A 24912-nucleotide genomic window follows, 5' to 3' on the forward strand; every position below is an offset into this window, starting at 1 on the left:
TCGCTGAATCATATCAATGGCGTGTGAAGTGTTTATCAATATGCCTAGGAAGAAGAAAGAGTGTAACAAACAAACAAAAAAGTTAGTGAACTACTAAACAACACTCACACCAAAAAGACGACGATGGTTTCGTTTCGCTTCCCTTTCTCGTTTTCTCAGCCCCCGCGTGCCACCACGTCATTCTCCGGATTCTCCATTTCCGCTGTCGCTGTCTCCGTCACCGTTGGCGCCGCAGCCGCCGGAGCTGCGATCGCGGCGTCCCGGAATCCCAGCCATCCGATTCTAGAGTGGGCCTTCTCCTCTCACCGTTCGTCTCTTTCACCATGGGGATCTATAACTCTAGCAGACGAATCCGTTGTCGAACCTAAGACCGGTTTCTCGTTTCCCGCTTCAATCGGAGATTCCCGGCGATTACTCGGCGTCGGCCTGAGGAAGAAGAGCTTACTGGGATTGAAGAACATCGATGTCTACGCCTTCGGTAACTTTTTAATCCATTTCCGAAACTCATGTTAGTTGAATTGTCCTTGTCCGTCATAAGCTTGCAAATTGTCGGATTGGTTGGTCTTTAATTGGAATTGGTGAATAGATTTTTAGTTGTCGGAAGTCTAAGTAACAGATCTCACTTTTTGTCATTACGAAGTGCTATCAACAGTTTACGGCATTAAAGGATAGGACTGGAGTGAAAAAGTAGTTGGTTTTGATATTTTAGCAATAGAAAAAAGTTATGCTTTGGAACCATTCAATTGATTGATTCAGCTTTTCTGGCATTGGCCAGGCGTGTATGCTGATTGTGATGATGTGAAGAAACTTGTGGGAGACAAGTACGCAAATCTTCCAGCTTCAGAGATCAGGGGAAACAAGTCATTCATGGATGATCTCATGGAAGCCGATATTAAGATGACGATAAGGCTACAGATTGTCTACGGCAAACTCAACATCCGATCCGTGCGTAATGCTTTCCAAGAGTCTGTTGGAAACAGACTCAAGAAGTTCGGTGGCTCAGACAATGACGAGTTGCTTCAAAGGTACTCACTTACATTTCAGCTTCGGCTTGATCGTTGGACTTCACATCTGATTCTGTATTTGGCTGCTTAATAAGTTTACTTTGATATCACTTGCAGCTTCACTAGCCTCTTCAAAGATGAGTATAAGATTCCAAGAAACTCCACCATTGATTTGACAAAAGATCCGGGCCATGTACTCAGCGTTGCAAGTAAGATTCTACCTATCTTTCACCTTTCTGGATTAAATTGTTTCCGATAGATTCTTAAACTCTTCCTTATCTTTTATTATTGTCAGTTGAGGGGAACCATGTCGGGAGTGTGAAGAGCCATCTCTTGTGTAGATCAATCTTAGACTTGTACATTGGTGAAGAACCGTTTGATAAGAATGCAAGAGAAGATTTTCTAGACAATGCAGCTTCTCTAGCCTTCGACAACTAGTTCACAACAAAATGTTGCTTTCTTTCTTTCTTAACGGATTCTCTATATATACGGCATAATGTTGAGGAATGTATTTGAAATAAATTGCTTGGGGAATTGGGTTTTGTTAGTCTAAATATCTACACTAGAGTCTACCAGACCAATCATAATGATAGAACAATCGACCCCATAACATAAAACAATTTAGATACCGATCCAAAGCGTTCACTCCCTAGAGAAGAGGTACTTTCACTAACCATTAGGGTATTACCTCATCTAGGAATAGCCTAAATTCGAAGCTAGACACTGCAAAAATGGTGGCTTCATACGTCTGCTTCGATGGAACTAGTACTTAAGCTCGGACAGATGACCAGGGCACGAAGTTATAATCGGTGGCACGGTCCTTCCACAAACGGGAGAGTTTTTTTGGGTCGACCCGGAAGCTGGATTCTCTGTGTGTTCCTGTGACAAAGGAACAGGTGATAATAGCAAGGCTTTGCTATTGCTGACCTTAGAGTTCGCTGGTTTGCCATGTGAAGCAGACCCAGTGACTGAAGGAGAAGAGCCACCAGATCTCCCCTGTTTCCCCTGAGAAGGCTGCGGATTTGTTGGTGCTGCAAAAGAAATCTGTGTCTGTCCGTGTGTTCTGATCTGCTGCTGCGACTGGAACTGCTTGAGGTTTAAGGAAGTACACGACGTGAGTGATGATGAGGTTGCAGGGTTTTTCCACTGGGATGACGTGGCAGAAACAGAGTCAGCCTGCGAATGAGTCATCATCATTTTACTCCGACCAGATTGCTGCTGCCTCTGCGTGAGATGCTGCGTAAACACTGAAGGGTCTCCGTTTATTGCTGTTGCTGCAGGAGGAGGCCAAGTACCAGAAACAAAGTTGAGGGTTCTCGATGGATTGTCAAAAACCAGCGTATGTCCATTCATCATCCCTTGAGGCTTCCCTTGAAGATTCTTTTTCGGGTCTTCGGCATTGCTTGAACAGCTTCCACCTCCAGTCTTTGCCTCACTTGATTGATGGTTTTTCTGGTGAGCAACACCAGGAGGTGTAGAGATGTGATAGCCATTGGAGGAAAAATTCAGAGTTGCAGGGGGAGCACTGCTGGCGATAGACGCAAACGACATGGAAAAGTTTTGTGGCTGAACAGGGGCTGCCATGATCTGGCCAAATGGGCCTCCTTTCTGAGTGTGGCTACCCCTTGAATCAGTGTTAACTCCAGCTACCTCAAACTTTTGTGACATTTGACGGTGTTGCTGAACATTAGCTTGGCTTGAAAGACTATTCACACTAACTTGCGGTTGCCTGTGGGAAGATGAGGAACAGCTTGATGCCTTTGACTCCCTCTGGGCTTGACTCTGTCTCTGCAGAGGCTGAGGAGGTTGTTGGAACATCTGAGGCGAGTAAAAAGACCCATTGTAGAAAGGCACCGCCTGGCTTGGAGTCCCACCTCTGATGGTTGATGACAGTTGAAAGGAATATGCATTGTTTGGAATAACTGTTAAGTATGGAGAAGAAACTTCGCTGGCTGATGAACTTGGATGGCTGAAGTTAGCAGATGCTAAACCAACAGCCAAATGGGGGCTCTTGGTTGGGCGAGATGATTTAGAAGGTACCATGACTGGTTGCAAATGGTGGTTTGCGGGGTAGATAAAAGCTGGAGCAGGCTGTGTTAAGAGAGAAAGATGATTTTATTCAGGAGAGCAGTTTTGCAGTTTCAATAAAAATCTAATGCGATAAACACAAATTCATGATAAGATAAAAAGCCAACGAAGTACATACCACTACACTAATTGATGCAGGGGGTGGTTGAGGTTTATTCTGTCTGGTTGAGGCAAAATGACCACTTTCAGAGGCTTTAACATTAGGCGCAGAAATATTATCTCCGTTTCTAACGTGTGGTTGGGAGTTTAAACTGAGAATAGGAGAGCTTCCATGCAAGGATGGGTTTCCAGCGGTTGGCCTCAAGTCACCACCTTTCAGATAAACAGAACCTTTGTTTGGTGTAGGGAGATGGTTTGTTTTGAGGAAATGCTGATGTAGCTGAATGTTCCGAGCTATGAAAAAGTGTGTGGCACACCTTTTAGGCCTAGGCTGAGAGGCAGAAATTGGAGCACCCTGAATTTGTTAACAAATCATGGTCCTAACCAGTAGAAGAAACAATGATCATCATATTGAAGAACAAATGTAATTAGAACAGAATATACCTGCACTAATTTAGAAGATCCATTGCTTTCATCCACAGGTTTACCGGTCTGGATCAGGGCTACATGTCTGCCAATGTTTTTTCCTTTTAGGGTCTGACCATTAAGCTGTAAGCACAAGATAACCTAAGAGAGATTAGGGCTTTCAGAACTCACCCCTGAGGAGGAACCCCGCTAGGCCAGCTGGCTACAGCTACTGGCAAAGGTAAGACTGAACTGTGCGGAGCTGAGAATGATGTAGACATAGGTCAGACAAGGTAAATCTGTGTATCCTAGAAAAATCATCAACTTAAACAACCAGAACTTGGTTGGTATTCATAATCATATTACCAGATTTAGCCTGCTGAGGTTGGCTCCAATCCAAATTCTGTAATCTTAAATTAGAGTCTCTGTCGGTCTCTTGATTCGGCCCCTCTATATCAAGATTCAGCCAGTAACGTTTATCAACCTTCTTTTGTTTGACTTCTTCTGGATTCATCTCATTCTTGACAGTAATCTTCTCTTTGCTCTTTAGAGCACTATCTCGCTGCATAAAGCAAGACAGAAACAGTCTTAGAAAACCAAATAGGGGCATCCTAAACAAAGCAAGCTATTTAAATCAACACTTGCCTTGCAATAATCAGAAACGAGTGGGAGAAGAGAAACTCTCCCTGAAGAGGAAGGCAATGTTGGAGGAACCTAATGACAGGACAAGGATCTTTACTACATTAGCAGCATTCACACTGTTTATTGCTAAAATCTAGAAGGGACAGATTTCTCACCATGAGATGAATATCGAGCTTACTAATACAATGACTCTCATCTTTGTTGTTTTCCAATTGTGGACCCTCTGATACCCTGGAGACCCAAAAATAGAAAAACAGATATCAGATTCCCAAACACAGAATATATCTAATTGTTGATCTATTTACCCTTTTGGCACCTCCGAAACTTGCCTTGGTTCTTTCTCATCCACAATATCTGAGGCGACTACTAACGAAGTTTTAGCTCCGTTGGTCGATTTATCAATGTTGGCTGAGTCGAATCTCGCTTTACAAGTGAATAAACCGCAAATCTCTACACCTGCAGGTAACTGCTTAATACCTTTAACCTCCGATGATTTTTGAGAATTCTCCGAATCGTCTCCTCTCTTTGAGCTATGAGGCTGCTTTTTCAATCCGGAGAGAACCTCTGCTATTTCGATCTCCAAGTCGTCCTCAACCGTGCCGGAGGATTTCGGTGGTTTGGGTATCCGGGATTTGGATCCGTTTACAATCTGGGCAAATCGGAACAAAATGATATTAGACGGAAATCATTTCTATGTTGATGATGAAGAAGTGAATGGACCCACCTTTCTCTCTTTGACGGAAAGAGTTGAAGAAGACGGTGAAACGACTTCGCAGCTATGGCTTCCCGACGAAGTCCGGCAGTCATGCGACCTCTTTAAACATGCTGCAACCGCCAGAAACAGAATAATCCGGTGATAAAGAGATCTCGAAAATGCGAGTTATAAAACAGAAAGAATCAACTGAACTCAAACCTGAGCGAGCCTTTCTCGGGACAGGTACGCCGATCATTTCATCGGCGACCATCAAAGACGCCGCATGCCTGGGGATTCGACCCGACGAGAAGCTCTTCCTCTGATGATAATCGTCGTCTCCTTGACTCTCATCCGAGCTATCTTCTTCCACATCTCTCTCGTTCCTCGGCGCGAACCTCTCGCTTCTTCTCCTCTTACTCCGATTGAACGATTCCGGATCTCGCTCTTTCTTCCCCGGTCGATCTCTCACCGTCGCCACCTCCTGATGCATCTGCTCACGACTGTTTTCTGAAACCCATGAACATAACAAAAACTCGTCAGAAAATAGAAACTAATCAAGGAAGAAGAAAAAGAAAAGGAGAAGGAAGCAATACCTGAGATTCTCTGCCTCCGTTTAGTAACTCCGTTTGATGCAGCCATGTTTGTCGTTGATCTTCGAGCTTCCCTGGGTTTATCCATTAATGCAAGCTAGAAAGACTAAGCTCCCATCAACTGAGTAAAATCAGATTCCACTCCTTCAAAGTTTTGAAGCTTCCTTCTCTGTATTTCAGTTTCAGAGCTCTCGTCGTCTCCTTCTCCTCAAATGTTTTGTGCACAGAAAAAACCTACCCCTGGAAAAAAGGATGTAAGAGAGACGACGGTTCAAGATCTTCAAATGACCAGAATGTCTTAATGTTAGCCGTTGGATCTTACCGTGATTTGGACGGCTGCGATCTCGAAATGCCAGCATGGCAGAAACGTCACTTTCTTATGGAATAAAGCCACTGCTCAATGTTTAGTCACATATATTATTATTATCTGTTTCCCTTTTTTTAATATCACATACTATAATTATTATCTTATTCATATATTCTATGACTACATTTTTTTTAATACAAGTCTATCATATATAATAATTATTGATTTCTTGTGCCCACCCAAAAACATATGAATATAATATGTTCATTGCTGTATTTTTAATATTATTTCACTCCATGACCGTATGAACAAATCTAATATATAAAAAAAGAGTGCACATTTTAAAAGAACAATTTTTTGTAATTTTATATGAATGTTAGCAAGTTGTACTACTAACCACGCGCGGTCTATATGCGTGGGAACGACACCCACGTACCATTGTCACTGAAAATTTTGGGACTGCTTATTTTACAGTGTCTTTTTATAACTGATATGCAATTTGAAAACAACTGCACTCAAATTTATATAAAAACAAAAATAAAGCTGATTTACAACGATATTATTGTCAAAACATGTTATTAAATACTAGTAAACAAAAAATTTGGAAGAGTGATCATTTAGTAAAAGTACAAATTATGTTAGTATATTTGGATGACTAACTTGTCACTGCGCCACGGGCACACGGCGAGTATAGAGAATACGTACACTCGCGAGGCTCACTCTTTTCACCATTCATAGTGCCACGTGTCGAATAAGCTACAGATCCACGGTGATTCGCTCTCTCATGGGATCATGGCTCATCATCATCAGATTACCGTTGGGCACACCAATATAACGTCATGAACTACTTAACCATTTTTCTTATTTTGTATTCCACTTTTGTGTATGACTGGGTTCAAACGACTTAAAATCCTATCAAAGCGAGCTTTAACTTAAATTATGTACCAAGATTAAACTATTTTATAAAAAATATGAATGAATAAAATAATTGACGAAGATAATGCGAATGAAACAAACATATCAAGATTAACTAAAATATTCGACTAGTGACTAAAGCTACATGATGGTATATGTATATATCAACTAGTATGAGTTAATTTATCTTTGAAGTGTTGACTGACGAACGGTGTTTTATGCAGTTAAATGAAGGGAGAACCAAAGTAAGTACAATAATCTTCATAGACTATTTTTAAAGTGCTTTTATAATGTTTTTGACCCTATCCTATATTATATAAACACAAATCAATAAATAAATAAAAACCTTATTGTAATGAAACTTTGAAGCACAAATTAACGAAAGTTTAGTTGGAGTTCCGATGTAAGGAATCCAACATCTCAGCCACTTGTCATATAGTACTAGAATAGTCAGTAGTATATCGATGCTTTTTTGTATAAAGATTACCAGTATAATAATTAGTGACATAAAATGTTTTCTTATTGTGACTAGACAAATTAAAATATACTCTCCCATGAAGCCTACTAATTAAAATAATCATCATGGGTTAACCCTCGGTTTATGGGATCACTTAATTAATAATAATAACAACACTTTAGAATATTAGTAGAGACTAAATATCTATATGGAGTATTAAATAACACACCACTATTGAATATTGATGCATGCATGTCTTACAAGTTACAAGTTACAAGTAACAACCACGAATAAACTAATTGTCATTTTGGGACTTTTTAGTTTTTAAATCGAGATCCGCATCCGTTTGCTATATAGATAAAACGTGAAATTGTCACATTTTTTTCTCAATTTGAAAGATTTGGAAGGATAAGTTGAATGAAGTAGCGATTTATGTTTAGAAAATTAAACCTGTATGAAGTAATAGCGTTTTAAAGATGAAAAAAATAGAATTTTTATCATTATAAAATTTTTGTAGGTTCAGAGAAGTCAAATTCGCCAGCTACGGAGGGAAAAACGTGTACTATACAGTTTAATAGACAATTAAAATAATTCGATGATTTGTATTTTTAATCAATTTTAACCCACTGATCCCAACTTTCGATGCTTTGCAAACATAGACAAACATATTTTGGGTTTGACGGATTTCTCAATGCGGCGAGGTGTGATTATAATAAGATAAACGCATTTGAAGTGGCTCCAATAACCTATTTTATCAGATTATAATACAAAGAATATCTTAATCTAATATTGTAATACGTACTTTTAAATTTTCAGTTCCAAACACAATAAGCCAAAAATAAGATTTGATAATTGGGGTGATGAACCAAAATTAACAAGAGTTTTGCTGTACAAAGAGGGATCCTTTAATAAAAGAAACAAAATATCAGAGGCTTCTTCTAAAAATTTTGCAACCGAAAATTTAAACAAAGTTGCTCTCAATTCCCAAAAGACATGCTTGTACCCCAAGGAAACATCAGGGCAAATAGTAAAAGAAACGAAGGCATTGGAAATTGCGGGATTTTACCAGATTGTTGAATTACGTCTCCTCCCCTAACAACCATTATGGTCACACCTTCATCAATTCCTGTGGATTCATATATGTGTGTAGTAATTAATGGCTAATCAATCCACAAGATGGATCAGATACAAAAGTAGACTAGAAACATTGACACAAAACTGTTACCTTTTCTTTCTGTTTGTAGAGCTCCTCTATCTTCTTCATGTATACATCAATTAGTTTCTGTCATTACCAATCAAATCAAAGTTTAGTCAGCCACACTTAACCATCAAATAATTCTCTCTCTCGCTTTTTTGTCGTATCAACAAACCAACTCCTGTGTGGTTTGGTTTACCTGCAAATCACTTGACAAATCCTTCACGTTGTCTTCTGACAGCTTCTTCTCCTGCAAAAATGAAGCTTCGACTTTTAACGAATAAGATCACAAGGAATGGCCAACAAGAAAAAAATAAAACTAAAATAGGGTTGGCACCTTCTCGAGTTTATCATAAGATTTCAAGGCATCTCTCCTAATGTTCCTCAGTGCAACCTATAAGAATCCAAATACGAAAAAAGAAGGGCTGAAATAAAGGAACATGAAGTTTTAGCACATCCTTATGCACCCTAAAAGTAACAAACTTTTGTGGAAAATCCCAAATACTTTTAAGTCACACTATAGGCAAACACTACTACTGACCTTCCCTTCTTCAGACTGTTTAGCAACAACCTTTGATAGTTCCTGCAGTGGTACAATTAAAAGGTAATACGGCAGTTTAGAAAATGCACATTGCAAAAAAAATCAACTGACAGAGATTATATGCCAGGAAGAGATACCTTTCTTCTGTCAGATGTGAGGGGAGGCAAGGACAGTCGAATAACATCTCCATCGTTATTAGGGGTCACACCAAGATCAGAATTCACAATGGCTTTCTCTATAGCCTTCAAGCTGAAAGCATTGGAATGTATCATGAACCGAGCAAGAGAAAGCAGACATGAAAACTCTTGTACAGAAAACCATTAGCGCACCATTGGTCATGTACCTGGATTTGTCATATGGTTGCAGCAAAAGAGAACTTCCATCCGGAGTACTGATTTGGGCTATGCTTTTCAAACTTACTGGACTTCCATAGTATTCCACCTGAGAACCCAAAAGATCAAAACATCAACAAGTTATACATATGAAACCATATTTGGTAGCTGTATATCTTAATACCTCAATCTTGTCAAGCATCGCTGCATTGGATCTCCCAGTCCTTATGGAGTTGAAACTCGTCCGAAGCGTTTCAATAGTCTTCTCCATCTTTGATTTCTGGATTGCACAAACCAAAAAACAAGAATCACATCCAAATCGTTTCCACTAAACAGTAACCAAAAAAGATATAAAGAACGTACAACATCAGTCTCAATAGCAGACTTCTCTGCTTCTATTTCTTCAATAGTAGCAGACCTTATCACCAATCTGTGGAATTTTCCAAACAAAGAACATCCGGATTAGAGACATTCAGCAAACCCTAAAACTCCCAAATCATGAGTGGAACCTGCCTCTTCTGTAGAGAGCGCTTGACAACGGGGCCACCGGAGAGATTGACGCCGGCACCGAGCGGAAGCTTGTCTGTCTTGAACGAACACGCAATTAAGCGTGTAGAGGGAGATATCGCCGAAGAGATTATCCTCAAACACGAATCTATCCAAGGGTATTAAAGCAACAACGATTTGGAGCCAAATGGATTATAGAGGACAGTGAAGAAACAAAATTCGAACCTGGGAGAGAGAGGAGAGGCTTGGAGTAGTTGGCTCTGAATCGAAGAACCGGTGTCGTGGGAGCAGTGGAAGAGAAAGAAGCCGCCATGGCAGTAGCCGTAGAAGTGAAGTGACTAGACTAGAAAAGACCTTTCGTTGGTTCGTCTACGAAAATTGAAAGGGAGGGAGACGAAGCAGACCGAATTGTTCGGGATAAGAAGGAAAGCTTGCTCTGTTTGGATGGACAGCTAACTATAATCCCTTCAGATATATCTTTTCTGTGGGCCTTAATGGGCCGTAATATCCCATTTGCTATTTACATGGTAGCCCATATTGAAATGGGTTTGAGCCAACAAAATTTGTATTGGGTCGAAGAAGGTACGGTGATCAATGGTCTGATTTGTACCAGAAGAAAAGTAAAACTAAAAGGTTTAAATTCTAACATATTTATGTCATGGTCCAAATCAAAGGGTAAATTGTCAAAGGGTATTCAAAAATATATATTAAATGAAATGGTGCATTGATATCATCATTCATAAACTATTTATATACTTTTGCCGGTTCGTCGTCGATTCCACGTCCTTCATTTATGATGGATAGGAGATATATAAAGAAGAGTTAATTAGCATTAAATAAAAAGATACTAGTAGATTAGTAAGAAGAGGCAACAATGTGATTAGCGGGAGCCGAGCCGGTAAGGCAGCCGAGGTTCGCGCTTACTCCTTGACCTTCATACTGACATGCCTACTCACACGTGCGAGAACAGTCCTACCACCCCATCAATGTTTTTTTGTTTAGTAAAATTCTGATTATACTTTGATTTTTTTTCCTGTCAAGTATACTTTGATTTATGTTCTTTTAATTCGTGAATTACTTATATTTATGTGTCTAGCAATAGTTTAAGGCTTTTAAAAATAGATTAATTATACATGTATAATATACAAGTTTGGGAAAAAAAATAAGAAAACTATCTCGTGTCGCATTTTTTGTTTAGTAGAACATATAATTTTTTTTATCAAGCAACAAATATTAGCTGCCCAAACAAAAGAAAAAAATATGTCAAAAAAAAAGGATTATTCACATCGGCTAATTAAAAAATAAAAATTGACTTGACGAGATTTAGTTATTTGTGAGATAATAATTTGTTACCAAAAATTATAGTATGCCCTTTTTCAATTTGTGTTAATTATATTTGTAATTTTCTTCAGAGAAATTACACCATTTAAAAGAAGAAGAAAAAACAAATACTAATATCATTGTAAAATATGTAAACGATGGGAAATAAATAGAAAAAGAAAACAAAACAGTGCATCGTCGTCAGTGGGAGTATATAACTACCACCACCCACTCACCATTCCGGAATTATCTCTGAATCACTCATAAACCCTTTCTTCTTCCTTGTTCAAATCCACTCACTCTTGGAGAGAGACGACTCAAACGCATAGTCTCTCCTCTGTATTTACTCGTTATCGTCACTGTGAGAGAGAGAGAGAGAGCGCGCGCATTCCCCCAATTAAAGCCTCTCTGCTCCAAACCGTGATATACTCTTTACGTTGTTTGTTTTTGCCTTTATCCTTCCCTAGTTGTGTATAATTTTGTTCTTTTCTTATGGAGATGGATCTCAGCAAGGTTACTCTTGACATTTTCACAAAGCTTGAACAGAAATGGCTCTCTCACTGCGACTCCTCCCGGAAGACTCGTATCCTTAGCATCGACGGTGGCGGTACCACTGGCATTGTCGCCGCTGCTTCTATTCTCCACCTCGAGCACCAGATCCGCCTTCAAACCGGCGACCCTCACGCTCACATCTCTGATTTCTTCGACATTGTCGCCGGAACTGGCATCGGAGGCATTCTCGCCGCCCTCCTTGTCGCCGACGACGGCTCCGGCAGGCCGATGTTCACTGCCAGAGACGCGGTTAAGTTTGTCGCGGAGAAGAACTCGGAGCTCTTCGAGATCAGGTACACCGGAGTTTTCAGGAGGAACAAGAGATACTCGGGGAAGAGCATGGAGAGGGTTTTGGAGACGGCGTTTAGGAGAGAGGACGGTAAGGTGTTGACGATGAAGGACACGTGTAAGCCTCTCCTTGTTCCTTGCTACGACCTCAAAACCTCTGCTCCTTTCGTTTTCTCACGCGCCGGCGCGTCTGAGTCTCCGAGCTTCGACTTCGAGCTGTGGAAAGTCTGCCGTGCCACGTCAGCAACACCAAGCCTCTTCAAGCCGTTCAGTGTAGTGTCGGTGGACGGGAAAACCTCATGCTCAGCCGTAGACGGCGGTTTGGTGATGAACAATCCAACAGCAGCTGCCGTCACGCACGTGCTACACAACAAACGAGATTTCCCGTCAGTAAACGGCGTAGATGACTTGCTTGTACTGTCGTTGGGAAACGGTCCGTCGACCATGTCATCATCACCAGGGAGGAAACTCCGTCGTAACGGAGACTATTCAACGTCAAGTGTGGTGGACATAGTGGTTGACGGCGTTTCCGATACCGTCGATCAGATGCTGGGGAACGCTTTCTGCTGGAACCGTACTGATTACGTTAGAATCCAGGTACGTATTCTCAACTTTTCTCGTCACCACAGAGATCACCGATCAAAATGTCTCGAATATATTAAAATGTGGTGGATGCATGCAGGCGAACGGTTTGACGAGCGGCGGAGCGGAGGAGTTGCTGAAAGAGAGAGGTGTGGAAACGGCGCCGTTTGGGGTAAAACGGATACTAACGGAGAGTAACGGAGAAAGAATAGAGGGTTTCGTGCAACGTCTTGTTGCGTCAGGAAAGTCAAGTCTACCTCCAAGTCCTTGCAAGGAATCTGCCGTTAACCCTCTCGCTGACGGCCGTTAAGTTTCCTTTATTATTATAACCCTCCCCGTCCGTGATGTAAGAAGTTTGTAACCAAACCCCTGGGTTAATTTTTTAACCCCAGCCAGCATCTTCGAGTTAATTAATTAGCCTTTCTTTTTTTCTAATGACTTTAGTTGAGGAATTAATAATGGTTAATGAATGATAGTCTTTACTTATTTATCACTGACTTGCTAGCTAGCAGCTTCTCTAACCATTTTTTTTAATACTAGTACTGTATTTGCTATTCCCTTGGATCAAGGCCCGATGATTCTGTCAAAACTGTTTTCCCCAAATGACTTTTATATGCTCTTCCAACCCAAAAAAATACAAGTAAATGAGAACAAAAACTCAATTCAGAGCAATGAATATATATACACAATTAGAAAATCTCCAATTAAAGAGATAGGCATTGCTTTAGAACTTTGTTATATTGAAGGAATCATTGATGGGAAGGAAGAAGTAAAGCATTAAAAATAAACAGATATTCTTTCCTTAGATAGCCAGCACAGAGTGTTCCAAATCTAGAACTTGTCATTTTCAAGCAATTACATTGACACACAAATGTACATATTCAATATATATCAAAAATACAGCTCGAAAATGTGAGATTCATATATATAAGGAGAGTGGGACACAAGTCTAATAAACACATCCATCGCCTTTTCTATTCTTTTTTCCATATTTTACTGTTTCAATACCTAATTGGACTGTCGTTGTAACTAACTTTTACTATTTACCCTTCTTTCTTATAGCCCATCAAAACATCCATTATTATATTTTTTGTCTAAATTGACTCCAAGGCAACAACAACAAAAACTCCATTTTTATGTGTTTAAGTAAACCATCCATGATCCACCTATAACTTTTTCGGAGGTTTTATATTTCTTTTCTAATGTCATCATATTCAGTTATTATAGATTATTCACTTTTTTAGCTTTAATTCAACTGATATGTTGTTACTATTCATTAGAAAGCTAACACATTACACATAAACCTTACTACTATAATTTTCTAGATTTATCTTGCATCAATATTTTTACTGATTAATAACCATAGGTCCATCATTATCAACATACATATTTGTGTGAGTGTTGAAATCTCGGCAAGTTATAAGAACCCCGAGATGCCTAAATAACAACAAAATATCGGAAATTGTTTGACAGACATTTCTGATGGCATAAATATTTGATGTCGTATACGCTGCCAAACTTAAATAATTGCTTTCTTCAATTAATATGGGAAATAAAAAATAAACAATATTCAGCATAAAACAACAAGAAACCTTCCCTTCGTCCAACGGAATTATTGATGTTCAATGCATTCCCCCACTATCTATACATATAATTTTTTTATTTTGTTGTGTGTTCTTTCGTCAACAAAACATAATAAGCAAAATTAAATAGAAGAAGAATTTCTTCTTTCTTAAAACTTTTAAATCAATGGAACTGAGTTACTGATGTATAAATATTGATGATGTCGTATCTAACTCCAAACCACAAATCTTAGGAATGTTTTGTTTGCCGTATAGTGTATAATTTTGTCGGTCGTTTGATTCGAGAATAATTTTATTAAATTTATTTATTTGTTATCATATTTAAGAAACAAGTCAAGTACTATTTGATATTTGATTTCAGAATCTGTAAATATGATTGACAGAAAGAAAGAAAAAGAATATGTACGTATTAATTAAACACTCAATTTTTGTAAGGCAGATACAATGAATTAACAAGGATGCGACAAAACAATTTTATTTTATTTTCAGAAATATGCAACAAACAACGATATTCATTTGACAATAGTTTAAACTACGAAAATTACGAGAGTTATTAAAATTATATATATACTTCGATTCAATCTTTTGTTTTGTTTTTTCAGTCTTTTGTTTTTGTTCATCCCTTCGATTCTATTTTTGTTGCCAAAGCATATACATATATGCATATTATATGATGAAGCATGTCTCTTTCGTAAATACATGCCTTTGTGTGGCTTTTTTTTTTGTTTCTTAAGAGAACAAATTTGTATCCCAACATTGCTTAAGAGACCAATTTATATAAGAACTTTTAATTTTTATGATGTTTTTTATATAAAAAAAAGATGTTAAAATTTCATTGTTGTTTCTTCGTTTTTTATATTTTCAAAATCTTTTGGTATATGTCTAAACTTGTTTGTTTTTATTCCTATAATTATTTAGATGTAGTCATATTATTTAATTATGTCGTCAAATTTGCATAAAAGATATCTTTCAGTAGACCACAACTAAAATTTACGAGATATTTGAATTAATATATGAGGTCAAAATTTGTTTGGATTAAAATAATTTGACAAAAAAATATTCTACAATTTTTTAACATAGATTATAAATTATCTTTTAAGTTAATTAATAAATAAAATTAATATGTCAGTTAAAATGTGCAGAGGTGTCACCGAAGGAGAACAATCATGAATCATTTAATATATAGGAAGATTATTAATTAACTGATGTCTTGCCCATTCCATATATTTAAATTAATATTAGTATAAAACAAGATTATCCCACCCACCTAATTTGATTATTTTGATTTTTTAAGTGTCCGATCAAATTTATTAGGTTTTGGAAATGAGATAGGCTAAGTAGCCGGTAGTTAAAAGGTTTGAGTGGGTGCCGTAGAGCCACTATGAGCTTAATAGATTGAAGGCACAGTAACATCATAAGCACATAATCATATAATTTGTGCATTAATTAAGACTTCATCTATAGTGCTTACTAATCTTTAATTTGTAATCTTAACTTTGTCGGTTTGGCTATGCAAAATACATCCCACCAAGAAAGAAGCATAAATAAGTAAAAACTACAATATAACAAAACTAAAATAGAAAGAAAGATTAATTATGGAGATAAGTACTAGTTGGTGGGAGACACTGTTCATTATCTGATGATGACCACGTAATTATTCAACTTTTCTTACTTAATTAATTAATCTCAAGGTCACCTCTCATGGACCGTTCGTTTTTCTTTTTTTATTTCCTCTCCATTACCGACAACTCTTTTAAGAAATATATAAGCAACCTATAAAGTCTTCTAAATTCATAGCTGTGATTGAATTCCACATACAGGGTAATATATAAGACATTATCAATTTTATTGTTCTTCAAAGAAGAAAGGCTAAATAAAAATAGAAGTGGCAGTAATCAAGTCTCGAGAATTTCCTTGGAGTTCTATGGTACGGCTAAAGTCATCAATATGGTGATAGGTTGGATAATTGAATATTTTTGTCTTGTTTTTTTTCATTTGACAAAGTAAATAATATGATAAATTAAAAGGGAGTGATAAAAAAATATGCAGAAATAGAAAATATAAGAACAGAACACGAAATTATTTGGGACCATATTCGCCCACCAATACCACGCTTTATTCAATATTATTTTTATATCACAATTATGCGTTCTGCATACAAAGTGATAAAATAAATTAACCTAAAGCTCGACCATGCACTTTTCTTTCTTTTAAAAATTCGTGTTTTTGCAAAGCCATTATAACGATCCTAGGCGGGATGATATTTGAAGATAGCATACAACAATCATAATGAAAAATGAAAATAATTTCTATATTATAAAACGATTAAAAACAATAATTCATTAAAATGTGATTAATAAGCCTAAAGTTGTGTTTCTGTTTAAATTACTCATCAATGCGTCGAAGCACGTAGCCCCCGTTAAATGCAAATGTGGCGTCCTTGTGTAATTAATAACTCCAACTATATGATGTGATTAAATATCTTTCTTTTTATTTCAAATATCAAATAAATAAAAAATAACATTAATATAAAGATTGCTAATAGTGTTCAATGCAAATTTCGATATTCAGTATATCGACCATACAAAGAATAATCAAGTACTAATATTTATATGGAAAAAGTAAAATAATTAAGAGTTTGTCATAATATATTGTTTTATATAATATCACGTTATATATATGAGATAATGCGTATAAGAAGAAAAAGAATATAGATGTGTACAGAATCCAATTATCCAAGTACAAATGTTTTAGAAATAACGTTTTGCAGCGTTGTTGTATAAGTACATAACGGATCATTTTGGCGGCGATTGAGAGATTCAAAAACGTCAAAGATGAAAAGATTCTCGTTTGTTTTTATTTCTTTATTAAATAATAACAATAGTGATTATATGTTAGCTTTATGATGTGCTTAGTTAATCCCAAAATCGGCTATGATGAGATTTAAGAAGCCCCAAATAAATAAAGTATAATGTTTGTGGCCCTTCTTCAATTAATATAAAGAAAACAATAGTGAACAAAAAAATGAAGCCGATGAAAAAGAAAAAGTATTCAACTGTTGCAAGATATAAATATTTGAATTTATCCGTTACAATATACGAGTATGGCAGATTGATTTATTTGTACAAGTGATCCAAGCATTTGATGTATAAGTAAGTAGTAAATCAACGAACAACAAATACAGTAGAGAGAGTATGAAAAAGAAATACGAGTCAACCAGCCAACAACTAATTTCAAATATAAAGTCGAATGTTTGATGGATCCAATAATGCGAGTTATAGAACATATAATAATGAAAGAACGTCCATATATTATTTATTAATCGAACTACTTTTTTTGTTGAATGTGAACGTACAATAATTGATTTCTACTATATGTATATGCAGCAAAATAATCGTGTTGTTTTTAAAATCAATGCATAAGTCATACAAATTTCAGTTTTGAAATTGTTAAGGTATTAATTTAATCACAATCACGAACTTAACTATATTTTTGCTGTGTAACTGATTAGTAAATAACCTGCTATATTTTAAATAGTACATATGCTTTTTTTTTTTTTTTTTTTTGGCAAAAAATTGTACATATGCTTATAATCTAAAACTTATAAAAGAGAAAAATACAAGTGGTTGACAAAATAAAAGAAGAGGAAGGAAATATCGGCACCGTCATGTGTATAATAGACCTGACCGCACACGTGTGGGTTTTTGTACTTGTCATAAGTTTTGCTTTTTTATTTTTGTTTGCTTAAAATGGTGTTTAAATAAAATAAAAGAAAGGAAGTCGAATCTGTAATATAAAAGTGAAGTCAGGGGCAAATGTAATGGATTTTGCTAAGATCTTCTTGTCTGTCTTCTTCAAATCCTTTTTTATTTTTCTTTACAAATGAAGGCAACTTGTGTGTTACACTGTTTGTTACATAAAAATAGTTTTTTGTCGCATAGCGACGACAATGAACATAATACGGACGAGAACCTCTGGCGGAAACCTCCACCACCATTCGGCCCAACTTTTCTATTGATAGATCTCTTCCTCTTCTTTTTTTTTTGTAACATTTTTCTTACAACAAATGATTTACCAAAACAAAAGATTCATTATTACAAATGATTCCTTATAAATTTCTACTATGTGTGTCACGGGAAACCCAAAGGGACAGTACATTTTATTTATTTTACTTTATGACTGACAGCTTTGTTTCTTCATATGTGTATCTTCAATTGTTCATTCTTCATAAATCACTTGATTCACAACAAATACTATCATGCATGATTATTATAGAGTATGCAGAAAGCTGACATTAGACTCAGAGTCTGAACACATTACCAGATTAATTTTGGTATCTCCTATATGGCTATATCTAGTATATACGACCTTCCTCTCATTAGTCTTAACATCTACTCCAACATCCATGTTGCATATATTAAGGTACTGGCTGATTCGAATAATAAACTTAAACATGATACTGACACAACTTCACACTTTGTTTTTACAATTAAATGGTTCCGTGAGATTGGGCCTTCTAGCTGCTCTGATATTAAATTTACGAGTCTATTCCAAAAAAAAAAAAGTGATGAGGGTCCTCAACATTTAGTTATCTGTCTTGCAAATTGGGCACGCCACCGAGACATGCAATCATCCCTGGGACTCTAACCTCATTACTTGCGGACCCTATTAGAAACGGCCCATATCTGGCCCGTATTATTAGGGACCGGCCTAATTATGCATGATATAGCCCATCGATATTTAACCACTCAAAATCCCCTCCCCTGCATCTATGGTTTGATCTGGTTTGGTTTGATTGCGATTAGAGTTATTATATACTTACTTGTAAACACCAAATCAGACTCATTTCACAGGATAAAAACACGAGTTCAATGGCTTCCCAGAAACCTTTCTCGACTGAAAAATGAGTCTGAGTTCAGAATCTGAGGTAAACGGTAACAAAACTTGATATATTGTTGTAACTTGGCGCTGTCAAAGTTAACAAAATTAAATCAAAAAGCAAATGGCCTTATAGCAATAACATTTTCCCTCTACAAGACCGCATAGAGCCACGACGAATGTTAGGTTATGGAAAAGACTGATGCTTTTGATATTTTCTGATTCAGATGGCAGTATTCTGCAAGTTTATGATATTATTGAGCCCTCCGAGTCACTCACTCTCATGACACAAAGAAAAAAGTTATCAACTCTCTCTCTATCTTTCACATATCTGCAGGCGAGAAAGGTTATGACTAGAAATACAAATACCCCCACCCAAAAAAAGAAAGAAAGAGAAGAAGCATCAGAGAACTAAAAGAATAATACAAAAGTAGATGATGCTGTGACAAAATCAATAAAAATGAAAAGAGATGGAGAAGGAGTGCTAGCTAGGTCTCCATTTGATCAAGAAGCATCTCCTGGTACCTGCACTCGCTGCTGCAAAAACCTTTCTCTCCCCTGCACCACAACCATTGTGATTAAGTTTAGTTTTGGAACCACTCTATGATCTGATTAAAGTCAAATACATAGATAAAAGATTGTGGAGGTACGAACCTGTATATGTAGATGTCCTGTTTCTGGTCAAGATTCTTCTTGCAGGTGAAGCAACGGCTTAGAAAACTCTCGGTGCTCTTGGTCTCCATGGCTGGTTGGGGTAAAGGAACAGAGCAAGGAGTAGCCTCCACGAAAACAGAGTTGTCGAAGATATGAGTGATGGTTGGGTTAGGACCGTGAGAGATGACGCGCGTGTAGTCCTCCGTCTGGTCAATCTCGCTCACTGCTAAGACCTTCGTTTGGACACAAGGACTAAGTTGACAAGGAGGATATCTGATGCCGGTTTTAGTTCCAAAATCAGCTGATGATGGGATCTGGACTCTGAGCTTTGACCCGAAAAGGACCATCTTGTTGACAGGTTTTCTAGAGTGGTCTCTGTTACTGTCTCCGTCTTTCACGAGATCGGCTAGGCCAAAGACGTCTGGAGAGTGAAAACGCTGGGGATTAGGGATAGTTGGCTCGAAATAGGAAACGGGTTTAGGGTTTTTGGAGGAGAAGATGGATGGGTTAGCTTCGAGTATAGACGTAGGGCTAACGAGTGAGAAATCAGAGTCAAAGGGAGTCATCATCATCTTAGAAGTGAAAAACCTAAACTTGGGAGAGCTAAAGAGAGATGGTGAGCAGTGGCAAGTGTTAGGCTTTGGAGGTGGAGGTTGATCAGCCATTAACAGAGATGTTTGTTTCTTAGTCGTCACGGCTGCTCTAGGTTTGTTTCTAAGCATAGTTAAAGACCGGTGAGGGTAAGGATCATAACTCAGTAGCTTCCATGGAGAGAGGAAAGCAATGAGTCTGCGTAAGAGAAAATATCTAAAATGAAAGAGAAGAAGAATAGAGAGAATTTGGTACAATTATTGAGAAACTCTGACTGCTTCTGGTATTAATGGGGTCTCTCACTCCTATGAAATGATGATCCTCTCCTCACTCGCAAAAATCAGATTAAAAGTTGCTTTCACTTATCTCTTTCCTCTCTTCTTTATTCCTTCCAAAGAGCGAGAGAGAGAGAGTGATCTCGAGAGACGGGACGTTGTAGATTTAACCAAGAAATGCATGCAACTTTACGGATTTACCCCTTACATTTATTAACACATAGAGATCTCAATTATTTTCGATCCATTATTCATATTAGGGACCGGATATGATTGAATGTGTATCGTACTCTCTTTTTTTTGTCGTCGTGTATTTTAACAACAACATACTACATTTTGGGTCGACGATAAAAGATTGGAAACATCTTTTGCAAGATTATCGAATTTGTACTCTCTCTTTATTTTTGTTGCATGTACAAACTTTTATTTAGTTTATTAGGTATACACTTGAACGGCGATACATTCATTATTTGTGCATTGATGTTTGGGCCTCTGAAACACAGGCTCTCCTTTTATTTTATACTACTATTTTTCATTTTTGTAAAAAAAACTGTGAGTTATTTATTTCTTACAATTTGTATCCATTATTATATAATACGGCATTTTGTCATTATTTCGTTTGTCTTTCTCAAATCATAATTCACTTTCATTTGGGTTTCTTGTTTTATTAATCAAAGAATCAGTGACGTTATTTAAAAATGTAGGAACAATAATCAGTGAATAATGTACATGTTAATCTATACTACTAAATATTTTATAAACAGTTTGTGGATAAAAAACAAATGTAATCAGAGGGGGGTCCACAGTTGCACCTGCTTTGCTTAATCCAATAATTAAGTTCTAGATAAGCGCCACGTGTGTTTGTCTACTAGTAAACGTTTGATTGAATGGTCTTGATGCGTTTTACTCCATTACAAGACAAATTATATAATAATAATCACTTATTTGACCCAAAAAGTTATATAACTCGTCGAACCACTTTTATTGTTGTTGATCTTGTTTTTCTCGAATCCCATCTAACTATCGCATTTTCATTGTTTAAGCTCGTCAACTTCTGATTCATACCAAGATTCAAGAAAAAACAAAAAGAGTTTCAAGTTGCAAGATTATGTATAATCATAACTTCACTTACAAATAATCAACGCAAAAGAAAACATAAATATTACTTGGTAGCCTAGTAGGGAAAGAAAAGTAACGTATTCGGATATAATACGATAGAGGAAGGAATTAGTGATAGACCCACGGTGGGGCTAAAAGGATGTGGACAGGAGTGTGTAGGTCCTCTCCTCCTCCTCCTCTACGGTTTTCGCTATTTCTATGACGTTGTGATCATATTGGCCTTTTCTTCTCCCCCTGTCGATTCAAGCTTTTATTTTCTATGTTTTGTTTAGCCAAGGAAATTTTGTGTATTTGTGTCTTGTTTTCATGCCTCAAGGTCTCTTCTTGCCTCAATTGGGTTTCTCTTTTTTTTTTTTTTTTTCTTTCGGATAAATCTAATTTTGTGAATATCCATCTGATTAATTTTCTTACAAATAAGAAGAAACAAATAGCGACTACTCATCCATATATGCCATTGAATGTGCTATTTCTTTTTAATGTAATGAGTGTGTCCATCGATTCCGTAATTGTGTTTGTAACCCATTCAGTCTAACAACTTTGATCCCTTAATCACTACGACTACTACCAGAAGCATACGTATATGTTTTGACTCCCAATCCATAGACGTGACTCTTGATAGATTGATTTCCTTCTAAACCACCTGACGTAGAGGTTATAAAATATAATTGGAGTGGAATCAGCACTAATCATTCATTTGATTCGATACTGAAATTTTTATATTTCTTTCCATTTCATGATTTCTTTGATGACTCGCCATCTTTAATCATGGTTATTATTAATTCGAAAGTGGCACCGATATATTGTGTTTATCAAGGATATAGTCATATCACCCTAATTACCAAAGATAAAGAAAGCAAATGAGCAAGATAATGAGAGGTCCATTTTCTTAAATCATTGCTTCTTTGTCAACATGTCTTAAATCCGAATCATTACTCTTATACACTACAAAATACTCCTTAGAGCTTGAATACCACAATTTTGTTTTTCTGTTCAATGACCAAATATCTCCATGTTCAAACCCATATTGCTCTTTCAGATTGTTTAAGGCCCAACACAAAATAACTTATGCAACCTGTCCAAACCCAACCTGATATCATTCCCACATATAGCCCAATCAATAGACCTATTTTTTTTTTTTTTTTTTCACCAGACTCATAAATGATATTTTCTCAAGACATAAATCTGCTATTCGTTTATAGACAATAACCAGGCTTTGATGACATTTTCTCAAGACATAGCTGCTATTCGTTTATTTTCATTTCTCAAAGAAGATTTAAAAACAATAATGCTCACAACAGTTAACAAACAGGAAGAAAATACAAAACAAAAAAGAACTGAAAGACGTCATAATGAAGCCACATTCCCATCCATCAGATTGTCAACTGCGTGCAGCCAAGGATCGTCCCACGACACCTTGTCATCGGCGCCACACTCCTCCAGGCCGGACGATCATTCCCAACTGTCAAAGCGTCGACATCTGACAAGGGCTTGATGTCCCAATTGAGCCTATCAGGTCCGATCACTCCTCCTACGATCAAAACCTCATCACTCAAACTCGTCATCGCCATTCCGATCCTCCGCTTAAACTCTGAGGCCGATGCAACCATCTTCCACGTGTCACCTTCTTGCTTGAACACCAGCCCATGGCTCATCACGTAAAGCACGTCCTCAACGACCACCATTGGACCTTGCGGCCAGCCATAGTCTTTGACATCCCACCCGAGTTTAACGCTCTCAAGAACCTGCACCGTGGACAAGCCTTTGTGCAAGACGTGGACTTTCCCGTTTACCACTAGACCCGAGCAGGCAGAGTTATGAGTCTGGTGGAGATCTGGGATGGATGTCCAGACGTCATTCTCAGGATCATACATCTCCGCTCCAGATATGGATTTCCTGCAAGTGGTGAATCCGCCAGCAACAACAATCTTCCCTTGAAGAACGCAGCAGGCGAACATAGCACGAGGCACGAGCATTGAAGCGCGAGGAGTCCACTGTCTCTGTACAAAGTCGTAAGACCAGACCTGGTCAGTAGCAAAGGTACCGTCGTGATCCCCGGTAACAGGGCTGACAGCGTCGCTGCCACCGCCTAAGACAAAGAGCATGCCGGCAGTAGTGACAGCACCGAAATGGGCAAGGTGGCGGATACGAGAAGGAAGGAGAGGGAGGGTGAGCCAGCGATCACAGTTGGGACTGTAGACTTGCCAGATGTTCTCAGGATCGAAAGCACAGACGCAGAGGAGATGCTCAGAAGATCGGAGCTCTTTACGGACTCTGAAGAGCTCATGACTGCGGATAGCAGCTCGCCAGGAGCGAGAGACGAGTTCTAAATTGGGATGAAGGTGTAAAGGCACATGAGCCAGGCATCTCAGAGCCACTGCTTCGGGGATTCCATCCAGCAGCCCAGACATTGTTTCTTGTCTGTAACACATTTATGAGATTGATCATCAGATACAAGCAATTGCAAATGCCCAATCTTTGAATACAAATATGCCAAAATTGACCAAAAAAGCTGAGAAGCGTGTAAAGTGAAGATTTTGGGTGAAGTAACTTATTTCACCGTAAGACCTAATAAATTCTTCTCTCGAAGCTGCATCACACAGCATTATAATCGATTTCAAAAGACACCGCCGCATCACACAGCAAATAATCGATGAAATTGGATTTAAAGAAACCCTAAAAACTTGAGGCGAGAGAGAGAATCAAGATTGGGCTCCGACGAAAGCATTTAATCGAATCCAATGCAAAGCAAAAGCGGAAACTGAGACACCGGCGACGATTACGAAAGAGAGACAAATCAAAGGGAACACAAAGAAGAAGAAGAAGTCGCACGCTAAGAATTAGATTAGATTAGCATAATAAACCAACAACAGATTTGGAGGTAATTTTACCTGAAGCGCGGCGGGAGATTGATGAACACGAAGGAAGGAGATTGTGATGATAGATATCTCTCGGGAGAAACAAGTTAGCTTGTGATTTTGCCGGACGACGACAATTGAATCAAATCAAATCAAATCGAGGTTAAGGAACAACAAGAGCAAGGAGAGAACAAGGTTTTAATAAAGAAGCTACGTCGTCGTTTTTACGTTTATGATATTACTAAACCGATTTTATAATCATCATTTATGATTCTCCCCCGTACCGGCCTTTTTATGTTTTTCTTTGGGTTGCTGCTTTCCACACAAAATATCAAAACGTTTTCTTTTCATCAACACATACACATGTGAGAGAAATTGACACCAAGTCTAGAAGAATACAAACTTATGTCGATTTGGATATTCTCTGATCCTAATATCT

General features: G+C 37.7%; 7 protein-coding genes and 1 long non-coding RNA gene across 11 annotated transcripts; 4 read left to right on the plus strand and 4 right to left on the minus strand.

The window, feature by feature from the left end:
• The first annotated feature begins 22 nt into the window (after nucleotides 1-22).
• On the plus strand, nucleotides 23-1530 carry FAP1 (Chalcone-flavanone isomerase family protein). Its single transcript, NM_116182.5, has 4 exons — nucleotides 23-478; nucleotides 776-1025; nucleotides 1122-1213; nucleotides 1300-1530. Exons 1-4 carry the CDS (start codon nucleotides 124-126, stop codon nucleotides 1440-1442), a joined length of 840 nt encoding a protein of 279 aa, NP_567140.1. The 5' UTR covers nucleotides 23-123; the 3' UTR covers nucleotides 1443-1530.
• Nucleotides 1531-1540: 10 nt separating this feature from the next.
• TKL (TIC-like protein) lies at nucleotides 1541-5789 on the minus strand. Of its 2 annotated transcripts, none has more exons than NM_116183.4 (11): nucleotides 5526-5789; nucleotides 5152-5439; nucleotides 4963-5063; nucleotides 4568-4887; nucleotides 4394-4469; nucleotides 4242-4310; nucleotides 3963-4158; nucleotides 3789-3858; nucleotides 3636-3702; nucleotides 3211-3546; nucleotides 1541-3095 (listed from the first exon to the last, which is right to left on the minus strand). In NM_116183.4, the coding sequence occupies exons 1-11, from the start codon at nucleotides 5608-5610 to the stop codon at nucleotides 1767-1769; spliced, it is 2937 nt and encodes a 978-aa protein (NP_191877.2). In that variant the 5' UTR covers nucleotides 5611-5789; the 3' UTR covers nucleotides 1541-1766. The 2 variants fall into 2 exon arrangements, with proteins under 2 accessions (NP_191877.2, NP_001078334.1); NM_001084865.2 differs by having other exon boundaries at nucleotides 3211-3522; nucleotides 5526-5766.
• A 2209-nt stretch (nucleotides 5790-7998) lies between these two features.
• RRF (ribosome recycling factor, chloroplast precursor) lies at nucleotides 7999-10250 on the minus strand. Its single transcript, NM_116184.4, has 11 exons — nucleotides 10002-10250; nucleotides 9783-9924; nucleotides 9633-9699; nucleotides 9454-9549; nucleotides 9281-9378; nucleotides 9075-9186; nucleotides 8938-8979; nucleotides 8734-8790; nucleotides 8596-8646; nucleotides 8427-8483; nucleotides 7999-8327 (listed from the first exon to the last, which is right to left on the minus strand). Exons 1-11 carry the CDS (start codon nucleotides 10087-10089, stop codon nucleotides 8310-8312), a joined length of 828 nt encoding a protein of 275 aa, NP_567141.1. The 5' UTR covers nucleotides 10090-10250; the 3' UTR covers nucleotides 7999-8309.
• A 952-nt stretch (nucleotides 10251-11202) lies between these two features.
• Nucleotides 11203-13121, plus strand: PLP9 (PATATIN-like protein 9). Its single transcript, NM_116185.2, has 2 exons — nucleotides 11203-12533; nucleotides 12619-13121. Exons 1-2 carry the CDS (start codon nucleotides 11589-11591, stop codon nucleotides 12826-12828), a joined length of 1155 nt encoding a protein of 384 aa, NP_567142.1. The 5' UTR covers nucleotides 11203-11588; the 3' UTR covers nucleotides 12829-13121.
• A 4621-nt stretch (nucleotides 13122-17742) lies between these two features.
• Nucleotides 17743-17960, plus strand: AT3G09935. Its single transcript, NR_141577.1, has one exon. It is a non-coding gene; the product is annotated as an other RNA (long non-coding RNA).
• Nucleotides 17961-18962: 1002 nt separating this feature from the next.
• Nucleotides 18963-20929, minus strand: AT3G63210 (mediator of aba-regulated dormancy protein (DUF581)). The gene is made up of 2 exons (NM_116186.4): nucleotides 19634-20929; nucleotides 18963-19537 (listed from the first exon to the last, which is right to left on the minus strand). The coding sequence occupies exons 1-2, from the start codon at nucleotides 20353-20355 to the stop codon at nucleotides 19468-19470; spliced, it is 792 nt and encodes a 263-aa protein (NP_567143.1). The 5' UTR covers nucleotides 20356-20929; the 3' UTR covers nucleotides 18963-19467.
• AT3G63215 (uncharacterized protein) lies at nucleotides 19440-19789 on the plus strand (the record flags this gene model as incomplete). The annotated part of the gene is made up of 2 exons (NM_001340192.1): nucleotides 19440-19553; nucleotides 19679-19789. The coding sequence occupies 2 exons, from the start codon at nucleotides 19440-19442 to the stop codon at nucleotides 19787-19789; spliced, it is 225 nt and encodes a 74-aa protein (NP_001325665.1).
• A 1847-nt stretch (nucleotides 20930-22776) lies between the features above and the next one.
• AT3G63220 (Galactose oxidase/kelch repeat superfamily protein) lies at nucleotides 22777-24740 on the minus strand. Of its 3 annotated transcripts, none has more exons than NM_116187.4 (2): nucleotides 24507-24740; nucleotides 22777-24036 (listed from the first exon to the last, which is right to left on the minus strand). In NM_116187.4, exon 2 carries the CDS (start codon nucleotides 24024-24026, stop codon nucleotides 22989-22991), a length of 1038 nt encoding a protein of 345 aa, NP_191881.1. In that variant the 5' UTR covers nucleotides 24027-24036; nucleotides 24507-24740; the 3' UTR covers nucleotides 22777-22988. The 3 variants fall into 3 exon arrangements, with proteins under 3 accessions (NP_191881.1, NP_974481.1, NP_001326828.1); NM_001340193.1 differs by having other exon boundaries at nucleotides 22811-24376; nucleotides 24507-24713; NM_202752.2 differs by having other exon boundaries at nucleotides 22777-24597.
• Between the last annotated feature and the right edge of the window lie 172 nt (nucleotides 24741-24912).

Source organism: Arabidopsis thaliana, chromosome 3, assembly GCF_000001735.4.
Source record: "Arabidopsis thaliana chromosome 3, partial sequence".
NCBI lineage: Eukaryota > Viridiplantae > Streptophyta > Magnoliopsida > Brassicales > Brassicaceae > Arabidopsis > Arabidopsis thaliana.

Bases quoted from the DNA above. Each gene is read 5' to 3' on its own strand.
- PLP9 (NM_116185.2), top strand. From the start codon at position 11,589: ATGGAGATGGATCTCAGCAAGGTTACTCTTGACATTTTCACAAAGCTT. The intron at 12,534-12,618 runs GTACGTATTCTC...GGATGCATGCAG, and splicing joins CTGATTACGTTAGAATCCAG to GCGAACGGTTTGACGAGCGG.
- AT3G63220 (NM_202752.2), bottom strand. From the start codon at position 24,047: ATGTGTTACAGACAAGAAACAATGTCTGGGCTGCTGGATGGAATCCCC.
- TKL (NM_116183.4), bottom strand. From the start codon at position 5,610: ATGGATAAACCCAGGGAAGCTCGAAGATCAACGACAAACATGGCTGCA. The intron at 5,064-5,151 runs GTTTGAGTTCAG...TGGCGGTTGCAG, and splicing joins CCCGAGAAAGGCTCGCTCAG to CATGTTTAAAGAGGTCGCAT. The intron at 4,311-4,393 runs GTGAGAAATCTG...TCCTGTCATTAG, and splicing joins AGCTCGATATTCATCTCATG to GTTCCTCCAACATTGCCTTC.
- AT3G63210 (NM_116186.4), bottom strand. From the start codon at position 20,355: ATGCTTAGAAACAAACCTAGAGCAGCCGTGACGACTAAGAAACAAACA. The intron at 19,538-19,633 runs GTTCGTACCTCC...GTTGTGGTGCAG, and splicing joins CAGGACATCTACATATACAG to GGGAGAGAAAGGTTTTTGCA.
- RRF (NM_116184.4), bottom strand. From the start codon at position 10,089: ATGGCGGCTTCTTTCTCTTCCACTGCTCCCACGACACCGGTTCTTCGA. The intron at 8,980-9,074 runs GTATCTCTTCCT...GTACCACTGCAG, and splicing joins TCACATCTGACAGAAGAAAG to GAACTATCAAAGGTTGTTGC. The intron at 8,484-8,595 runs GTAAACCAAACC...TGGTAATGACAG, and splicing joins ATTTGTCAAGTGATTTGCAG to AAACTAATTGATGTATACAT.
- FAP1 (NM_116182.5), top strand. From the start codon at position 124: ATGGTTTCGTTTCGCTTCCCTTTCTCGTTTTCTCAGCCCCCGCGTGCC. The intron at 1,026-1,121 runs GTACTCACTTAC...TATCACTTGCAG, and splicing joins AATGACGAGTTGCTTCAAAG to CTTCACTAGCCTCTTCAAAG. The intron at 1,214-1,299 runs GTAAGATTCTAC...TATTATTGTCAG, and splicing joins CCATGTACTCAGCGTTGCAA to TTGAGGGGAACCATGTCGGG.